Raw genomic sequence first — 18,089 nt, 5'->3', positions numbered from 1 at the left:
CCTAAAAAGTTTCTGTGATTGTTAGTAGGTTCCGCATGACTACCCAGAAGCCACCCAGGCATAAACAGCCCACAGGGCACAGGGAACCGGAAACGCCCACGACACATGAACATGTGGATGGCTGTTTCCCCAGCCGTATCCTATTGGCACAAGTCAGAGGTGCTATGCCAAGTGTGAACAGTGGGTACAGGCAGCGATTCACAGCATGTCACTTTTCTGTAGCTGCTGGTGGGCTCTGGAAGATGGCCTGGCACAGTTCAGACCCCTACAAATGCTGAATGCTGTCCCTTGGGGTCAGGCCCATCAGGATCCTAGAAAAAGCACAGCTTTTAGCTGCTTGGTGCTGAAAATTGCAGGCAAGATTCCCAAAGCCCTCAAAGCTAATGTCGAATTGACAAAGTGCCAAAAACTTCTCTGGCATTAAATTCCCACTCTTTATTTTGCCCCCATTCAGGTTAACAGCTTGTGGAAATAATAATGTGATAATGCCACCCTGTGTCCCAAATATCTTGCGGCACCATCTTGTTAAGCCTGGTGTCCCTTTGAGACTAATGGGAACTGAGCCGACTTTATGCATTCTACAGACGCGAAAACCCCACAGGAGATGGGTCAAATGTCTGGGCAAGAGCCAAGCAGACTTATCACACAGGTTGCAGGTCTGAATTGAGTTCTCAAACAAGGCCAAGTGTTGTAGAATCGGGCCTGAAAAGCTCAGCTAGCATCTAAAAGGGCCAGACCAGGACTCACGCAGGATGTTAGATGGATCAGAGTCATCAACTGGTGAAAGTCACATCCTGGGAGAGGCAACGAGGCTTAGTCTTCAGCACTGCAATAAAGCAGTTTGGGCATATGGCCAACTGGAATGGGTGAGAACCAGCATGGGCCATCACTAGGTCTAATGAGGCAGCAAGGGACTCTTGTAGCCCCAGGCACAGTATTGGAGTCTTTGCGCGAGCGTGCGTGTTTGTGTGTGTGTGTGTGTGTGTGTGTGTGTGTGTGTGTGTGTGTGTGTTCTTTTTTCTTATGGATTACAGAGCCTATTATGGAAGTAACACTTTTTAAAATTCATTCATTCATATTGTATCAATTGTTATCCCATCCCTTCTATCCTCCAATTCCTCACTCCCTCCCACTTTCACCCTATCCCTCCCCCATGACTGTGACTGAGGGGGACCTCCTTCCCCTGTATATGATCATAGGGTATAAAGTCTCTTCTTGGTATCCTGCTATCCTTCCCCTGAGTGCCACTGGGCCTCCCCATCAAGGGGACGTGGTCAAATATGGGGCACCAGGGTTCATGTTGTGAAGTAAACATCCAACCCCTACCCAGATCTAGCCAATGGACAGGACATTCTCCACAGATGAGTGAAGAGTGGGGACTGACTTTCACATGAACCCTGGAAGTAACATTTTTGAAGAGGACTCTAGCCTCTACCTACAGAAGCATCCTTCTCTTTCTGCATTTTAGCAATCTAACCCAGGTGATGGGATCATTAAGTTCAAAATCTTTAATCTGAATGAACTGTCTCTTAGAGGAATGAGTGACAATTTAGAATCTTGTGGCCATCACACCAAATAATATTGTACTTTAGCAATATTGCCCCTTGCCTGAGGTTCTAGGAAATAACATTCTTTTAGCTCCTGTCTAATTTTTAAAGCTAATTCATCAGAATTCCTGTCGATTAACATGTTTTTAATGCATCACTTTTTGTCTGAAATTAACCAGGGTTAGCTTCCATAGTTTGCAGCCTGAAAGACTAAAGCAAACACAGAACAGAGTTCAAGGTATGGAAGAAAGAACTGAGTGCTCTAAAATTCCTTTCCTTTTCTTATTATTCTGGAAATGAGAGCTGCGTTCCCCAATCTTCCTGACAGTAGGTTCAGCCAGAGGTAAAATGACTGAAGTGCTGTATGCCCTTTGCAAACAGGATCACCTGGGCCTCCCACATGTGTCACTTCATCCTTTGTGTTGTCACTTCTGGTTTTCTGGAAGGACGGTAATTACATATTGCACATTGGCTTTGAGAACCCTGTGCAAGAGAAGGCAGACCTCGTGCCATCCTGGGTTTTCTGAACAACTGTAGAAGAAACTACTGCTCCGCTGACTGGCTCATCCATCCAGTGTTAATATCTAATTATGAAATCAACCTCTGGGTGAGGGCTATGGCTCAGCAGACAGAAATAGTAGCCATGTGAGTCTGATGACCTGAGTGCCATCCTCCAAACACATGTACAAAGTATGGATGCTCAGTGTGCATCTGTGATCCCAGCATTTCCACAGCAAGATGAGAGGAGGAGACAGGAGAACTGGCTAGGACAGCCAGCTATCCAGCAGTGCACAGTGCAGCAGCAGAAATAAGAGAGACCCTGCCTCAGCAAGATGGAAGGCCAGAACTGACTCCCAAAGTTATCCTCTGACCTCCATGAGCATTAAGGTGTTAAAGACTTTGAGTCTTTGGTGTCTTTGTGAATGGGATCAAAATTCTAACTGATAGAGTTTGTGTTGATTCAGTCATAGCCTTATCGAAGAAGTATTGACTAAGAATCTGAGTGACTTGGAGTCAAGTCTCTCATGTACATTATGTGTATGCAAGCATGCCCACGCAATCACATATGTGCTCATGCTCATGTGTCCATGTATTCATGGGCATAATAAATAGTCCCTAAGGTCTTGTGTTGTCTCATTAAAAAGAGAAAGGGCTGGTGAGATGGCTCAACAGTTAAGAGCTCTTTCTGCTCTTTCACAGGACCCAACCTAGTTCCTGGCACCCACGTTGAGTAGCTCACAACTGCCTATAATTCCAGCTCCAGGGATCTTATTCTCTCTTCTGTATCCCCCACACACGTTAATTAATATTTTTAAAAGTAAATAAACCTTTGTCATTCCATTTGTTGTGAATGGACTCAAAAATATACCATGTATTTAAATAGTTAAACAGTTAATCAAGCAGAGATTTTCATTCAGAGCAAAGCTGACAATATTGAGCTCATGAATGGATAGCATACAGCTACAGAATTCCTCCTAATTATAAAAGAGAAGTGTTGACAGCTGGGGTTCTCAGTGTACAGGATGGGAAGATGCAGGCAAAGGTGCAAAACTGGAGGTTACATGGCTCTGAGCATAACCATCGGTGGTTAGAGATAGATACGGTCTAGCTTTGTGTTTCTTTTCCACATAGTCCATCATCTCTGTAGTAAAAATAACAAAGACACAAATGATATTCCTGGCCCTGCTTGCTCCTTTTATCGTATTGCTTTCCTTTTTCAACAGCTCCAAATGATACATCTCCCTCTGCCTCCTAGATGGTTTCCAACTCCTGAGGTTTAAAACAGAACTGTTAGGTTGGGCTGGAGAGATGGCTCAGCCATTAAAGGCTAGGCTCACAACCAAACAAACAGAACCATTAGGCTTATTTTAACTTCTTTCTCAGTCTACCTCTTACTTGCTCTTAAATGATTTGTTTCTCGGGGGCTCAGGAGTGGTCTGTTAGTCATATCTGTCCTTTGATACAGTGATCAGAGTATATAAGCAATAAAGGTTAACTAGGGAAGACTCCAAGATAAAACCCACTGGAGAACCTATAGCTGAAATATCCTCAATCCAAGATTCTTCAAAATACAAGAGTTTTTGAGAACTAGCATCATGCCGTGTCATGGAATTATGTAATGTACAAATTGTTTGAAACTTTTAGTCTTTGGATTATATACATAAGGTATATATAAGAAGATAAGTTAATTGCATGTTTGGATTTGAGTCCAAAATTCAATATCTGTGGTGCCAGGAATTGCAGATAATGAATGCTCAGTGTGTGAGAGCTGAGTGAACGCATAAATTCAGAAACATTCTTTGGGCAACTGGGTTCTGCACTTAGGGCCCCAACATTCAATGAGTGCTGTTTATTGTGTCAGAAACCAAAGTCTAGAAATCTATGGGAGCAAGGAACATCCTAATTTAAGTAACTGAAGGAATCCAGTACATCTCTAAATAGATGCTTTCTTTCTCCACAACTCACCCTCAAGCTCTCCCCTATGGGGAGCCTCTATTGTGACTGTAACTGGATATGTCACATCTGGAAGAAGCTTTGATCGACACAGATGCAATGGTAAGAACCATTTCTAAGACCAGCTTCTCTGAGTGCCAAAAAGAGGTTAGACATAGCAGTGAAAACATACCTATCATCCCCTTCTATGTTCAGCATCCCTACAAAGGATTTTAGCTACGGTGGGTTTTGCTAAACAGACAATTTCCTCTTCTTTTCTTTCAGCCAAAGGTTACAGAGCCCTGCAAGGGTGGGTGGACCACAAAACTGTGAGCATATTTTTTACATTGGCAAGAAAAACAAAATGTCAGTCAACTAAATTTAAGACTGTTCACACACATCTGCTACCAACAGAATGCTGTAAAAAGGAAAAAGAGAAAGAAAGAAATGGGGATCCGCTCCCAGTCTAAATAGATCTGGGTGTTTTCTATTGTTTGGATGATTTGTACTCTTTCAATAATGATTGAAAGGCTATCAGAGCAGGAGCTAACATCTGTTGGTGGTTTGTCATGTAGCAACAATTTCTTGTTAAGCAGATACATAAACAACCATATCTCAAACTGTCTAAGCTAGGTAGCTGTGATTATAAATATATCACCAAAATGTTTTTGAAAGAGGAGCAAATGTGAAATGTTACACTCCTGACAATATCACACTGCATCATGTCCTTGAGAAGCCTCTCAAAGATAACAGATGTGTGAATCTAGCAAGCCTCACACACCCAACTTTAGGGCATACGGCAGGCACAGGTTATGACACAAGTATCACATTATCCATATTACTGAAGGACAGCCTCCCCACCCAGGAAGACTCACCCAAGGCCCACTTCCACTAGGGAATACTCGGAGCTCACAGTACAGGAGATATTAAAACTTAAAGTCACACAGCATGCTTACTATGGGGAAAAAATACTACTTCTCCCTAAAACCTATGCAGAACCATAAAATCCAAGGAATCAAAACTAAAAGAGCTGGGTGATAACATTTACCTTTCACACATTTCAAAATGCTTAGATCTATTGAATTTGAGATCAATTTAGGAAAACACTAGTGTACCTTCTAAGTGAAGTTGACAAAATATATATAACAATATCACTTTAATACAAAATTATGTCATAGGCTTTAAAATTATACATTTCATATAGTTTCATGAATAAGCACTCTTTATTTAAAAATCAAGTGTCAACTTACTGAAGAGTTAAGATTAATAGCAATTCACCTGAAAATTATATATAATAGAAAGAAATATCTATATTTGAGGTTTTTGAATATAAGAACTATAGACAGGAGTAAATTTTATGTCACAATAACATTAAAAGAGTTTCATTATATTTTAATATAACGATTCAGTGCAAATGTCTAAAACTGTATTTAACTGGCCTGGAAAAAGATATTTCTTAAATTATGTTTTAAATGGCTCTGTGTTCTCTTACACAGCTCTGAACAACAAACCAAAATATCTGTTTGGGTCATTATTGGTAGTAATTCAAAGTATTTTCTCCATTCGTTATATGAAATCTTAATATACAACTATCTCAAGGTCTGAAAAGAAGTGGTTAAGGAATTATCTTGAGGGGAATAAAGTTCTTGTTTTGGAAATTTTATTTTAAACAGTTAAATTGGAAAACTTTGAAAATAGATAAAATATTTTAGTAATGTTAAAATAACTTCAATAGCCCATATCCAATTTTTTGACAGAAAAGGGCTGCTTGTAACTTTTTAACAGTTTTTACTGTATGTGTCTGCCAGTGTTTTAAGTCACCAAATAGCTCTATGTGTTTGAACATTAGAACAGGTAAGGCCTCTATTGGAACTGAGACTATGATCCTTGGCCTAAGAGTTTAACTGTCCTTCTGGATAACAACAAATCAGAAACCCCTTTCAGTATCTTCTGCTTACAAAAAAAAAAAAAAAAAAAAAAAAAAAAAAAAGGCAACAAATTGCACATTTGAAACTACGTATGTATGAATGTATGATTATAAAATAAGTTCCCACGACATCTGGTTTGTCTAATTACACTGTAATTAATTGGTGTTGGATTTTTAAGTTTTTACATTCAAAATTCAAAGAATAAGCATTCACATCAAAGAATGCGATAATAAAACATTCTTTAATTTGCATATTAACTTTCTCTAAAATAAGTTTAAGTGGTTGTTTAAAACGAAAAAAATGCGGCAGAAGCCTATATTTTAGAGTGTCGTTTTGAGTGACATTCTTAGACTTGGGGTGATGGGTAAGTAATAGATGATTGGATGTGCAAAACTTACACTGTCAGATCGTTTGTCTGGGTCACAGTCCCACGCTGCCCTTAAGCGCTGCTCGGACCTCTCCATGGTGCTGAAGAGCTACCCTTGTCCATTTGAGAAGGACGGGCTGGTCATTGAAATTGGCTTGGAAGGGAATCCACAGAGGGCCACTTTGTTAGCAGATAAAGTTACCTGGAGACTTTCTACAGCACATACTGCAGAGAGCGAGCGTCTCCTCTTTGGTTAGAAATCCAGCCAGCAAATTTTGGAGCAGAAAGCTTCAAAACTGGAAGAAAAGGGTAAGTTCCCAGAGAGATGAAACTGCCTGGTTTTTGTCTGCTTTCTTCAAATTGGAGAAAAAAAATACACAGATGACCAGGCTCCTAGGAGGATAGAGGAATCCACACAAGTTCCTTATATTTATGAAGAGAACAAGCCTCCGTTAGTCCCAAGCAGTTGATTTACTTAATCTACATTAACAAAAGGAAAAAAAGAAAGAAAAAGAAAACCGAGAATTCCACAAGGCACCATACACACTGTGCAAGTAGCTTTGCCTCCCTCTAGTTCCGGCTTCTGTTTGCTGAAGATTCTCACAGCAAAGATCAGACTCTCCTGCCTCTCACGGATTATCTCCTTCTGAGACTGGAATGTATAAAGAGCCACATGATACCCAGTGATGTCATCTTGAAGGCAGGTCACAGTTGCTGCCATATGTAGATGAAGTCCTTCTATTAAGTATTTAGCATAATGATTTTCTTGAAAATCTATTTGCATCAAATAATTCAGTCTTCTACCAATATGTTTAACCCTATCACTAGAATGCCTCAAAGAGAAAATCAATTCGCAGCTCCCATGTGAAGCAGTCTCTGGGTGAGCCAGGATGAGCTTCTGGTGCTGCCTCAGGAAATGAGTAATTATAATTAACTCATAAGGAGAAGAGTGATGAAGGCCCTTCTCTCCTCCCCAGGAGCTGTGGTAGAAATAAGAGGATTTCTTCAGATAACAGAATCTACTTAGAAAACAATTCAGGATCTTTAGCACTTAAAAAAAAAAAACAAAAAACAAAAAAAACTGTAGTCTTTTAGAAATCTGATCGCCGTGACTGCAAAATAAAAGCCAAAGTGACTTCCTTCAACTCCTAACACTATTTTATTTAATGGAATAGAAGTTTCAGAAGTGTTTAAAACTTATTACTTCTGGAAAGATTTAAATTTTTTTTCAAAAATTGGGAGAGAACTTTAAGTATTTGTAGATGCTTTAAATTTAGAGTGAAGAAATAATTAAAATGTTATCCATATAATCTGAACAGTCACTGTAACAGGTAATATATAGGTATATTTTTAAGGAACTTATGGGAATGCCTATGTTTATTCTGAGCATCGTGCCTATTTTCTATTTCTATTTAGATACATATACTAATTAAAGATTTTCAGTAACAACTGATAAGCTGCAACTAAGTAAACTCAGTAGGTTATAAAGAAGGGGAAGCATGCAAGGGAGGAAAAAGTGGGATGAGGCTAGGGGAGAAGTTGCTGATGAGGGAGTGCAGGTAGAGTTGGTCAAAACGCATTAAACGCCTGTATAAAACTATCAATTAAAAAGTTGTCACAAAAGTTCGTATTAATACAACACTGAAATAATTAACATATTACATTATATATAAGCATTTAAAAATAAAAGCAAATGAAAAATAAAGGTGCTATGTATCAGAATAAAAAGTCAGAATATCATTGCATGGAGTGTTTGGATTTCCTTCTTGCAACCTCAAGTTTCCTTAAGGAGTCACTTCCCTCAGAGCCCCTGGACACTCATGTCCATCCTTTCCTCCTCTCCATGAGGCGGGAAGGAGTCCCTCAGGCTGAAGGACTAGGAACCAGGACCTCTGTGGTCCCGATCTTCCTCCATGCTCAGGAGTCTCTTGACCTTGCTTGTGGGTAAGGCCAGCAGCTTTCAGCCAATGTTTTCTGATTCTGGAGTCCGTTAATAGGAAGCTCAGCATTGCCTCTGAGTTATAGCCAAGATTCCAATTCTGGTGAGAACTACATCTCACATTTGGATTTCCCTCTGCTTATCTCCCTTATCTCTCAAGAAAAAGTTCCTAAACCAAGAAGGAAAAAAAGAGCTATCTACTAACTACTGACAACCCCACCTTCCAATAACATTGTTTTGTTGCTGGACTTGGTTGGGTTGTGTATGTGTGTGTGTGTGTGTGTGCATATATATGTATGTATATATATATATATATATATATATATATATATATATATATATATATATATATATATATATATACTAATTGTATGAGCCAGTTACTATAAGAAGTTTTATGTGCAAACTAACAATAAAACATTAAATTGTATAATGTAGTTCATAATACAGGCCTATAAAGAGGGATGCCAAAGTCTTAGCTGAAAGTACTAAGCAATGCAATGCTCAAGTCATATTAATTTTATTATTGAGCCACTTAGGAATTCCAACACATGCGATTTTTTTTTAACAACTCTCCAACTGAGTCACAGGGATCAGTTGTGATAAGATAAAATGAATATGGCATTTTTGTGGAGACAAAAAACTTGGGAATGTGGGGAAGATGCAAGTCTGCTGTGACACAGCAATGGAAATCTACAAAGTCCTAGGCCGAGTGAATTGATTATCTCATATCCCTTCCAAGTAACATCTGTTAATATCTATAAAACTACTATTTCTGGTACCACCTTCTGGAAAATTTTGCTCTGGAAGATATTGTAGCAGTTATATTTTATTAGTAATAAAATATCCCCAGTTTCTACAGAAGTAACAAAAACAAAATTTGAGTGTCTCCAGTATGTTTGTTACAAGAACTGCCACTCATGCTTAGGGAATTATATAAATTTGCCACGTGTACAGGTTGTAAAAGTTTGCTTGGTTTAGTGGTGATCACTGTGTCCCAGTGTCCTAGTGAAGTGGCCTAGCACATAATAGCCACCCAGATATTTGCAGAAAGAGTGAAAGAAATTAAATGAGGTAGACCTAATCCAGGATATGAGCAACTCTGCCCTCTGGTCCAACCAAAGATGTCTCATTTATAATAGTAAACCAAGGGAACCCAAGGTCCAAAACATTTCCAAGAAAAATAGCTACAAGAGTGGAATTCATCCCACTTCTCTTTGGACCCTGGCACTTTCTTCATTTTCACAAAACGAACACAGTGATCTGGTGTGGTCTGGTACAGTGGTAATGAGGGTGCAATGTGGGTCTAAGACAAATATCTGCCATATTCTGTCACTTAAGCTATAAAGCACAGACAAGACCAAGCAAGGACAAGTGCCAGGTCAGCACTTGAGGAAACTGCAACAAAACAAGATGTCTTTCTTACTATGTTTATCGAAGGCAAGGTACCTGGTAACTAGTGTTCTGCATCCACACATAGGCCTCTACATAAACTTTTGGTACCAAAGGCATCTCCATTGTATCAGGAGAGTAAAGGTAACTCATTGTATCATTGTAGCAGTGAGCAATGAAGTCACAATTCTGCACATCAGTCAAAGTTTAGTGTTAGAAATTTAAAACTCTTTATTTATTTTTTATTTTTAAGTATCAGTTTTTAAGTTTAGAATTTATTACTACTATTATTAATTATTATTATCATAATAATTATTGTTATTATATGTATGTGTGTTTTGCCTGCATATATAAGCATCTGTGAACCACATGCATCCCTGGTACCTGTGGAAACCAGAAGAGGGCCACCGTATAGGTGCTAAGAACCAAACCCAGGTCTTCTAGAAGGGCAGCCAGTATGTTTAAATGGCCAACAACCTCTCCAGCCTCATATCTTTTTATCATTTTTTTTAAATTAAAATATAATCACATCATATCTACACTTCTTCTTCTCCTTCAAATTCCCCTCAGGCCCCCTCCTATATCATTTTTTCTTAATTATTATTGCTGTGTGTATGTGTGGTTTCACAAATACACAAATACAATCTGCTAAGTCAGTTTAGCGTTGCTTGTGTTTAAATGAGTTCAGGGTTGAGCACTAGGTGTTGGATAACCAATTAGCGGTTCCCTCATCCCCAGGGAAGACTAACTCTCCACCTTTCAGCTGTTATTTCTTGTCTGTGGTGCTTTGTCCAGGGGTGAGGCCCCATGGAAATCTCTCCTTCTGTGTTAGCATGTCTATTAGTGTTGTCACTGTTCATGGCTTGTTTAAGCAGCCATAGTGTTGAAGTATTATGGGCGCATCTTCCTTGTTATATGTAGGAGACAAAAATCTCACAGCACATTATCTGGTTCTCTGGCTCTTACAACGTTTGTTTGATTTTTTTTTTTTTTTTTTTGCCGTGTTGTTGTTGTTGTTGTTGTTTGTTTGTTTTTAGTTTTCAGTTTTTTGAGACAAGGTTTCTCTGCGAAGTCTTGCCTGTCCTGGACTCTCTTTGTAGACCAGGCTGGCCTCGAACTCATGGTGACTCACCTGCCTCTGCCTCCTGACTGCTAGGATGAAAGGTGTGTGCCACTATGCCCAGCTCTTGCTCATTTAAAAAAAAAAAACATGCTAGGGGAAAAATATCTTCGAACAACAAATTAAGGAATATTGTGGAAAGGAATTTGTATTATGAATAAATAAATAAATAAAAAAGAAATGTGTGAAGACATTTTAATACAAAAGTATCTTTTTGCACACTGTCATACATTGTTATACATTATTAAAATCATTTATGAAACTCTGAAAGTTTATTTTCGATCACTCAGGTTTAAAGAGAACTGTATCAGCTCCTATGTAAATAAGAATTCTTTCTTTTTTCATACGGTTACTCTATTCTCTGTGTTGTTTGTGGGTCGGAGACATAGGGTGGAAGATGGATTTCGGGTACCGAAACACTAAGACTTAAGGGGCCTAAATTTGTAACAGCCTACAACTCAGCCTATAACAGCCTATAACTCAGCCTATAACAGCCTATAGCCTTGACCCGCATATTTAGGTTGTCGAATTATTCAGCACACAAGCACGCAAGGCTTGCATTCTCTGCAATTACAACCCTTGAGCTTGTATTGGAAAGGGTCACTGCAAAGCGTCTCTTAGGGCCATGTTCCCTCCCTCTGTGTGGGTATGACTCGGGTGTAAACCCTTTAGTCACCAGATTTCTCCTGGTGTATTTAAAGTCCACAGGTTAGAGATCCAAAATGAGTAATAAGACTTGAGTGTAACGTGAAACCGCTGTAGATCTGACTTCAGGGAGGCATCATTGACTTTTTGGAGGATTTGGAAAGCTTTGGTGGGTCTAATGGTCACCAATTGGGGAATGTCTAGCTACTCTTGCTAAAAGCTAGGGCCACTGAGCAATTGCCAGTATTGAAAAGGAGCTGACAACCCTTTTCCCCAGGACAAATGAGGCACTAGGACCTTCGGGCGGTCCAAACCTCTTCTAACTTGCTCAGAACTCTAATCCCACTGCTTGGGACTGAGGTGATCCCTTGGAACTGGGCTTCTGCAGTTGCTCGGTTGGAGCTTCTCTCTCATTCCTGTGGACAAGGCTCTTCCAGTCCTCCGGAAAGAGGAGTATGATCTGCAAACCTTTTGCTATACATGAACTCTGGTCTCTCAGGAGATGCCCACTAATGCCGAAGCACAGACTCAAAATTTTCTTCATCCTCAGAAATTCAAAGTCTTTGGTCAGAATGACACTAAGATACCTGCTTAATGATGTATATATACCTGTATATATTTGTATATGTAGGTACACACACACACACACACACACACACACACACACACACACACACATTCTTTCTAGGACAAGCTGATTCTGATTGATTAAATTGGAGAATCTCAAATAGGTGCTGGGCTGCAATCAGTAGCAAGTCAAAAAGAATTTCCTCTCTGTAGTGTGCAAATTTTCTACAGTGCTATGAGAAAAGTGCACTGAATATTACCAAGATCAGATTCGACCGGATTTTGAGAGCCAGGGCCCCAGGCTTCACAGAGGGCAGGCCATTTCATCTTCATAGCAATGCGAGTCCACCTGTGAGGTGGGGGTTACTTCCAGATGCAGATGAAGGAGGTCTTCCCATGAAAATAGTGGGGTAACATGGTTTTAGTCACATGGTTTTTATCAAACCCACCTCTCAGTCCCTGTGCCACACTACCTCTTACAGGCAGAAAGACAAGATGAGACCCATCGCGAGAAAGTGGCCATGGCTACAAGGGCAGGAAGTATCTTGGCAACCAACTCAAGGCAGATGAGACTAAAAACTTCTCCTAAGACCTCAGAGAGTTTTCTGACTTTGTCTGCAGGAATACATGCTAGCGATTTCTAAACCGGTTACTGGTCTCAGAATCTGTACCTTATTAGACAGAATACAAAGCATTTAGAACTGAGAACGGGGTATATGTTTAACACGGGGCTGTGACTAATAGAAAGAACACACTGCTGTTCTTGCAAAATAATGCATGTTTTTGAGGTAGAAAAATTAACTTTTTCTCACCCTAACACCTACAATTTCCATTCCCCAATAACAGTTGCTATTCATGTTTCTTATTTCTAAACCGAAACTTTCCAGTTACCACATGATACACTACAGTACGAGGGCACTTAATATGCAAATTGCTAACATAACTTAATATTATCTTCCCTCCTGTTGCTCTTTAATTTGGCGCTGAACAGCTGAGGTTTGAGATTTTAATCAAAGAGCACGGAACAAGGCAATTTATAAAATCAAATGGGTTTTTCCAATTGTTTTATTCACTGTTTAGAGCTATCAAATTGTGGTCTTATAAAAGCATCTGCTGATTGCTCTTCCTCCAGCTTGACCATACCTAAATGTATTCAAGTGATGTGAAATGATGGGAGAAGCGTGTAAGCTCCAGGGTGTAACCCAAGGGTGGTTACTGAATGCGGTAACACGTGGACTGTATGGGCACGTGACAGTCCAACTCTTAAGCTGAAGCTGAGAGCATGTGTTTCAACGTGACTGCTGTTACGTGTTTTAAAGCAGGTGTATTCTGAGAACTATATCAACCACTGTGTTCTGCCCAAGCATGAGCAGAAGTACTCTGAAGCACCATTTTTCAAGTCAGGGGGAGGATTCAATTGGACCAAGGAGCCTGCCTTCCTATGTAATACGCACCTGGGACAAGACAGGAAGATACTGTAGCTACAACAGTGTGAAGAGCTGGCTCAGGAGGAAAGACAGTTGATCAGATTCAAGAAAACCGAATGGTCAAGGCAGTAACAGTAAGAAGCTCAGAAAGATGAAAGAGAAGAAGCACACGGCAGGCCCAAGGAACTCTCCAAGGTGGCCACAGTAATAGACTTGGGCTGGCGGCTTCAAAAAGTAAAGAACAGATAACATAATGGGACTTGATTACAAACAGCCGGATGGTTTGAAGCACCAAATCCCTGAAAGATTTTGCTAGTAGATATTGACCTCCTGTCTTTAAGACAGGGTTAGTTCACGTTGTACCAGGGGCCACCCTAATACCCTGCATAAACGTGAGCCCCACTCACAGTGAGCAGGGAAACCAAGCCTCCCAATCCAGGTCTCCTAAGAGGATGTGGGAGGAAGTATGTCTCAACGTAAATCAGAATAATCCACTTTATTTCTATGTGGGCTACAAGTCCCAAAAGATGATAAGATTTCTGTAAGGGACCCTGTTGCAATGGTAATAATGGAATATAAAGGAACATTCCTCCAGTTGTATTGACTTCAAACCACTAAGCACAGATTTTTAAAACAATATTCCTTGTATGATAAGGATGTAGCTCAGTGGTAGAATACTTGTAGAGCCCACGTAGGCTTGATGCCCAGCATTGGGAGAATATAATTAAGTCTTGGATATTTGCCTTCCTGACTGCCTAGAGGCCTGGAAACAGTTCAACTTCTAACTTTGGTTATGTCTTATATTTTGTACATATCTTTTATGTCTTATTTTTGTACAGTTGGTATCACATGACTGCCATCACAAGTATCAAAGTCACTAATATAATCCATGACCTCTATTAGAACTCTGAGCAGGTTCTGCTTGCTTTCTGATAGCAGATAGCAATAATGGGTTTTTAGCCTGTTTGACTCCTACCTACATTTTGTAGAAGTCCAGAGACTTCTTTGTCCTTCATCCCTCAGAGCTAAGAGATGATGATAGACTATCGGGCCAGACATACCTTACGAAAAAGCCAATTGACAGGAAGCAGTTTGCACAAGGCAAGCTCCTCTCTTAGGAAAGTTCTCAGGGAACTGAGGAGATAGGGCGAGTTAAAGAACTCAACAGCACGAACAGACAGAAATAAGCAGGACGACCCACAGGTGCAGGAGACCAACCATTTACTCAAGGGTCTACCAAAACACTTGAGGTGCTCGGAATGAAGGAGTGAGACAGGGGAAATGTGAGGCCAAGACACATTCTAAGATTTCAACAGCTCCCAAAGGCTGAAGGACACACACGCGCGTGCCATGGGGTCACCAGATTCTGCATGACGGCTAATTGCCCTGAATTAGGACTTTTAGAGCAGTGGTTCTCAACCTTTGTAATGCTGCGACCGTTCAATACAGTTCCTTGGGTTGTGGTAACCCTCGACCATAAATTTATTTTCGTTGCTACTTCGTAACTGTAATTTGGCTACCATTGTAGACCGTAATGTAAATATTTTTGGAAATAGAGGTTTGCTGCTGGCGGAGAACCACTGCTTTGGAAAATACAGAGTCAGTGAATCCAAATTCCTAATTCACAGTCAAAATGATTTCTGGAATCGAGTTTCCGTCCTTCAAATAGAATCTTCACAATCATTTAATTGCATTTTTCTATTGGCACTCACAGCAAAGGCATCCTAAGTGCTCAATTCTCACTTTATTTTTTTCCTCATAAATCAAGCTCTGCCCAGCTTGGACAGCCCCCATTTTCCAATGTGGTTCACAGGCGCCCTCTAGTGACAGGAAGGCCAGTGATAGCAAGCTTGTTTCCCCAAATGTCCAGTTCTGGGGTCTATTAAAAACAGATCTGCCTTTTCTACTTCCACAGCTGTAAAACCAGCTTATTATTTCTTTTAAAACAAACAAACAAACAACTTACATCTAGCTAAAACTATTAGATAATATGCCAAGCCATGTCGTCTTCTGAGCACATTTCAAAGAAAGTAACGTTTGCCTGACCTCATTATATGACTGAAAGAGCATGCCGTCAAAGTAGAGGAAGAATATTGTTTTAAAGAATAATATACATTAAACAATCACCTCATCCCAGCTTTTTGTCATTTCAATGACTACTTATAAATAAATTAACACAATGGCGAAACTCAGTGATTTCCAGTTTACCAGCACCTAATGATCAATTTCCTCCCACATTGAGTGCTTATAAAACACAGGCTTGTAGCAGATATTCCGTAGGGAATATTCCATAACCCTATACTAGAAAGTTCTTAAACTGGCGGTCAGCGAGAGAACTGCAGAGTGAAGAACCATGTTTCTCTTTTAAATTTTCTTAATGGTCGACATCACTTAAAACTCTGGACTTCAGGCATCTCCTGGAGAGCTGTGCCTGCCAACATCTGGCCCGCACCTACCATAGCAACAGGCTTCTCAGAGCCCTGGCAGCAGCCCTTTCGGGAGGGGCCTGAGGAACCCATTTAGCAACAGACGCACAACCCATATCAACCGTTTCAGTTTGTGATCACGTTTAATTTTTGTGACCAAAATTCCCCTTCATATTCCCGACATTTCTGACTTTCAAACCACTGAAGGAGCACCACACAAGCACATCCCAGAGGAAGCACGCCATAAGAGAAAGGGGAAGGGGGTCGCACACACCTCCATGATAGAGAAGCGAGATGGCACGAAATCCCCTCCCTGTGGATGCAATCAAGTTCACTTGGGGTTCAAGAATCTTAGTTCTAAGATGACAAGAGCCTCGCCGTGGACTCCGTGTAGCAAATAAGCAACAAAGACCCCCGCTCCCCCACCCACCCCCGCCTACCATCACAAACCACGGTCAAGATCTTTTCTTGGAACCAGAGCTTCGGCTATCGATAGCCGTGCAAGCCAGTGCAAACAAGCTGACAGTGGACACTCACGGGTGTGCTGCTGTCGGAGAAGGTGTTCATGCTGACCGAACTGCTCAGCTTGTCTGAAGAGACAGAGGGTGGGGACGGGCTCCTCTTTTCCAGGGGGTCCTGTCTCTGCAAGTACTCTCGCCATGCTCGCTGAATGCTGCAGAAAAAAAAAAAAAAAAAAAAAAAAAAAAACCCAGCAAAGTGTCACTGCCAGTCATCACCCATAGACTCAGAAGGGCACAGGTGGTAGGGGGCTGGGGATTGGCTTTAGAGATGGAGAAACTGTAAGATAGAGTGTGCTTCAAGAACGACCACTTGAGCTGTAGCTCCTCCATTTTGGCCACCAAGACCAGATTTCAAAGAGCAAAAACCAATTGGCTCGTCTTTCTCAGACTTAAGTAGGTTAACTCAGCCTTAAAAGGTCGGTTTAGACGCAGGAGAAAGCCCCCGCATTGGTCAAAAGTCGGACTGGTTCGCACACTAAATGTTCTTGATTTATTGGGCACCAAATCTTTCAGTTTCTCGTCGTTGAGAAGAACGAGTTGGCTGCTGATTTTATACTCATTTGTTCCATGCATGATCATAGAGGGTCCACTCCATGCACTGTTTCTGGGATTGCACTCACACAGACTTCAAGGTGAAGGGTGTCATTCACAACATAGGGCCAGATGCAGTAGTCTGGTGGCCCTGATATGGTGACAAGACCACAAGAACATTGCAGCCATTTGCTTGACATACCTCGGAAGGGACACAGGGATTAAAGAAATACCTGAAAGTGTCCTGTGCCTTTTATGGCACTAAAGTAATAGGTCATTAGGTGACTTTTTGGTTTGGTTTGGTTTTGGTCGGGTTTTCTGTTTTGTTTTGTTTTGGGGGTTGTTTTGTTTGTTGTTTGTTTGTTTGTTTGTTTGTTTTTGAGACAGGGTTTCCCTGTGTAGTCCTGACTGCCCTGGAACCAGACCAGGCTGGTCTTGATTGAAGAAATCTGCCTGCCTCTGTGTCCTGAGATTAAGGGCCTGCACCACCACACCCAGCTTTTTTTTTTTTTCTTTTGAACCTGTGCTTAATATTAGAAAAAAAACTTTCTGAAAAATGAGCACCTGCCCTGTTCCTGTGTGAAAGCTGAGGAACTTTTCGTGCATCTCTGGCTCCAATCTCAAGCTTTAACACCTGCGAGTTTGTGGGTGGTTGGTGTGTGTTCTGGAGCTTTTCCTGGGTACTTGGATGTGCACGCCAACTTCCAGGATGCAGCACTCTAAGGTCATAAGATAGATGTATCTGTCACAGCCTCTGTTAGACTCCTAGAAGCACCAGACCTTCCACTCTTCTTTCGTATAAACTGAATCATTGACGTCATTGGCATATGAATAAACTTATACCTCTTCCTGGAAGATCATCACTTCTCAATAGCCAGAGGATATAAAGAGCAAAGCATGCCATCATATTATCGAACACGAATTGTTTTCCTAATTAATTAAGGCTTTGTGAGTTACAATGCTCAAGTAAAATTCCAGAAGGTACTGTGAAAACAATGTCTTGGAGTCGAGGGCCAAATCCCTGAAGCCAGGAAGCTGAATCACAGGGGCTGATGCTTACAGGCCGATCCCTCTTCGAGGTCCTTGGTCTATGTTCGAAAGAAAGATCGTTAAGGCCTGTGTGGCTTGAGTAGGAATGGCCCTCAGAGACCCATATATTTGAATGCTTGGTTACCAAGGAGTGGCACTATTAGGAGGTCTGGCGCTGGACTCTTCACTACTTTATGAGTTCTTACTTCCAGCACCA

At 40.8% G+C, this 18,089-nt stretch overlaps 1 protein-coding gene across 1 annotated transcript in view; it reads right to left on the bottom strand.

Moving 5' to 3' along the window:
• The window catches only part of Schip1 (schwannomin interacting protein 1), a 769,225-nt gene that overhangs the window by 577,479 nt on the left and 173,657 nt on the right, over positions 1-18,089 (bottom strand). The window contains exon 4 of the mRNA XM_051157281.1: positions 16,329-16,464. Within this exon, the coding sequence (XP_051013238.1) occupies positions 16,329-16,464 (136 nt within the window). The remainder of the gene's footprint in view (positions 1-16,328; positions 16,465-18,089) is intronic.

Source organism: Acomys russatus, chromosome 15 (genome assembly GCF_903995435.1).
Source record: "Acomys russatus chromosome 15, mAcoRus1.1, whole genome shotgun sequence".
Classification (NCBI taxonomy): domain Eukaryota; kingdom Metazoa; phylum Chordata; class Mammalia; order Rodentia; family Muridae; genus Acomys; species Acomys russatus.
This window is presented reverse-complemented; position numbering and strand designations above follow the sequence as displayed.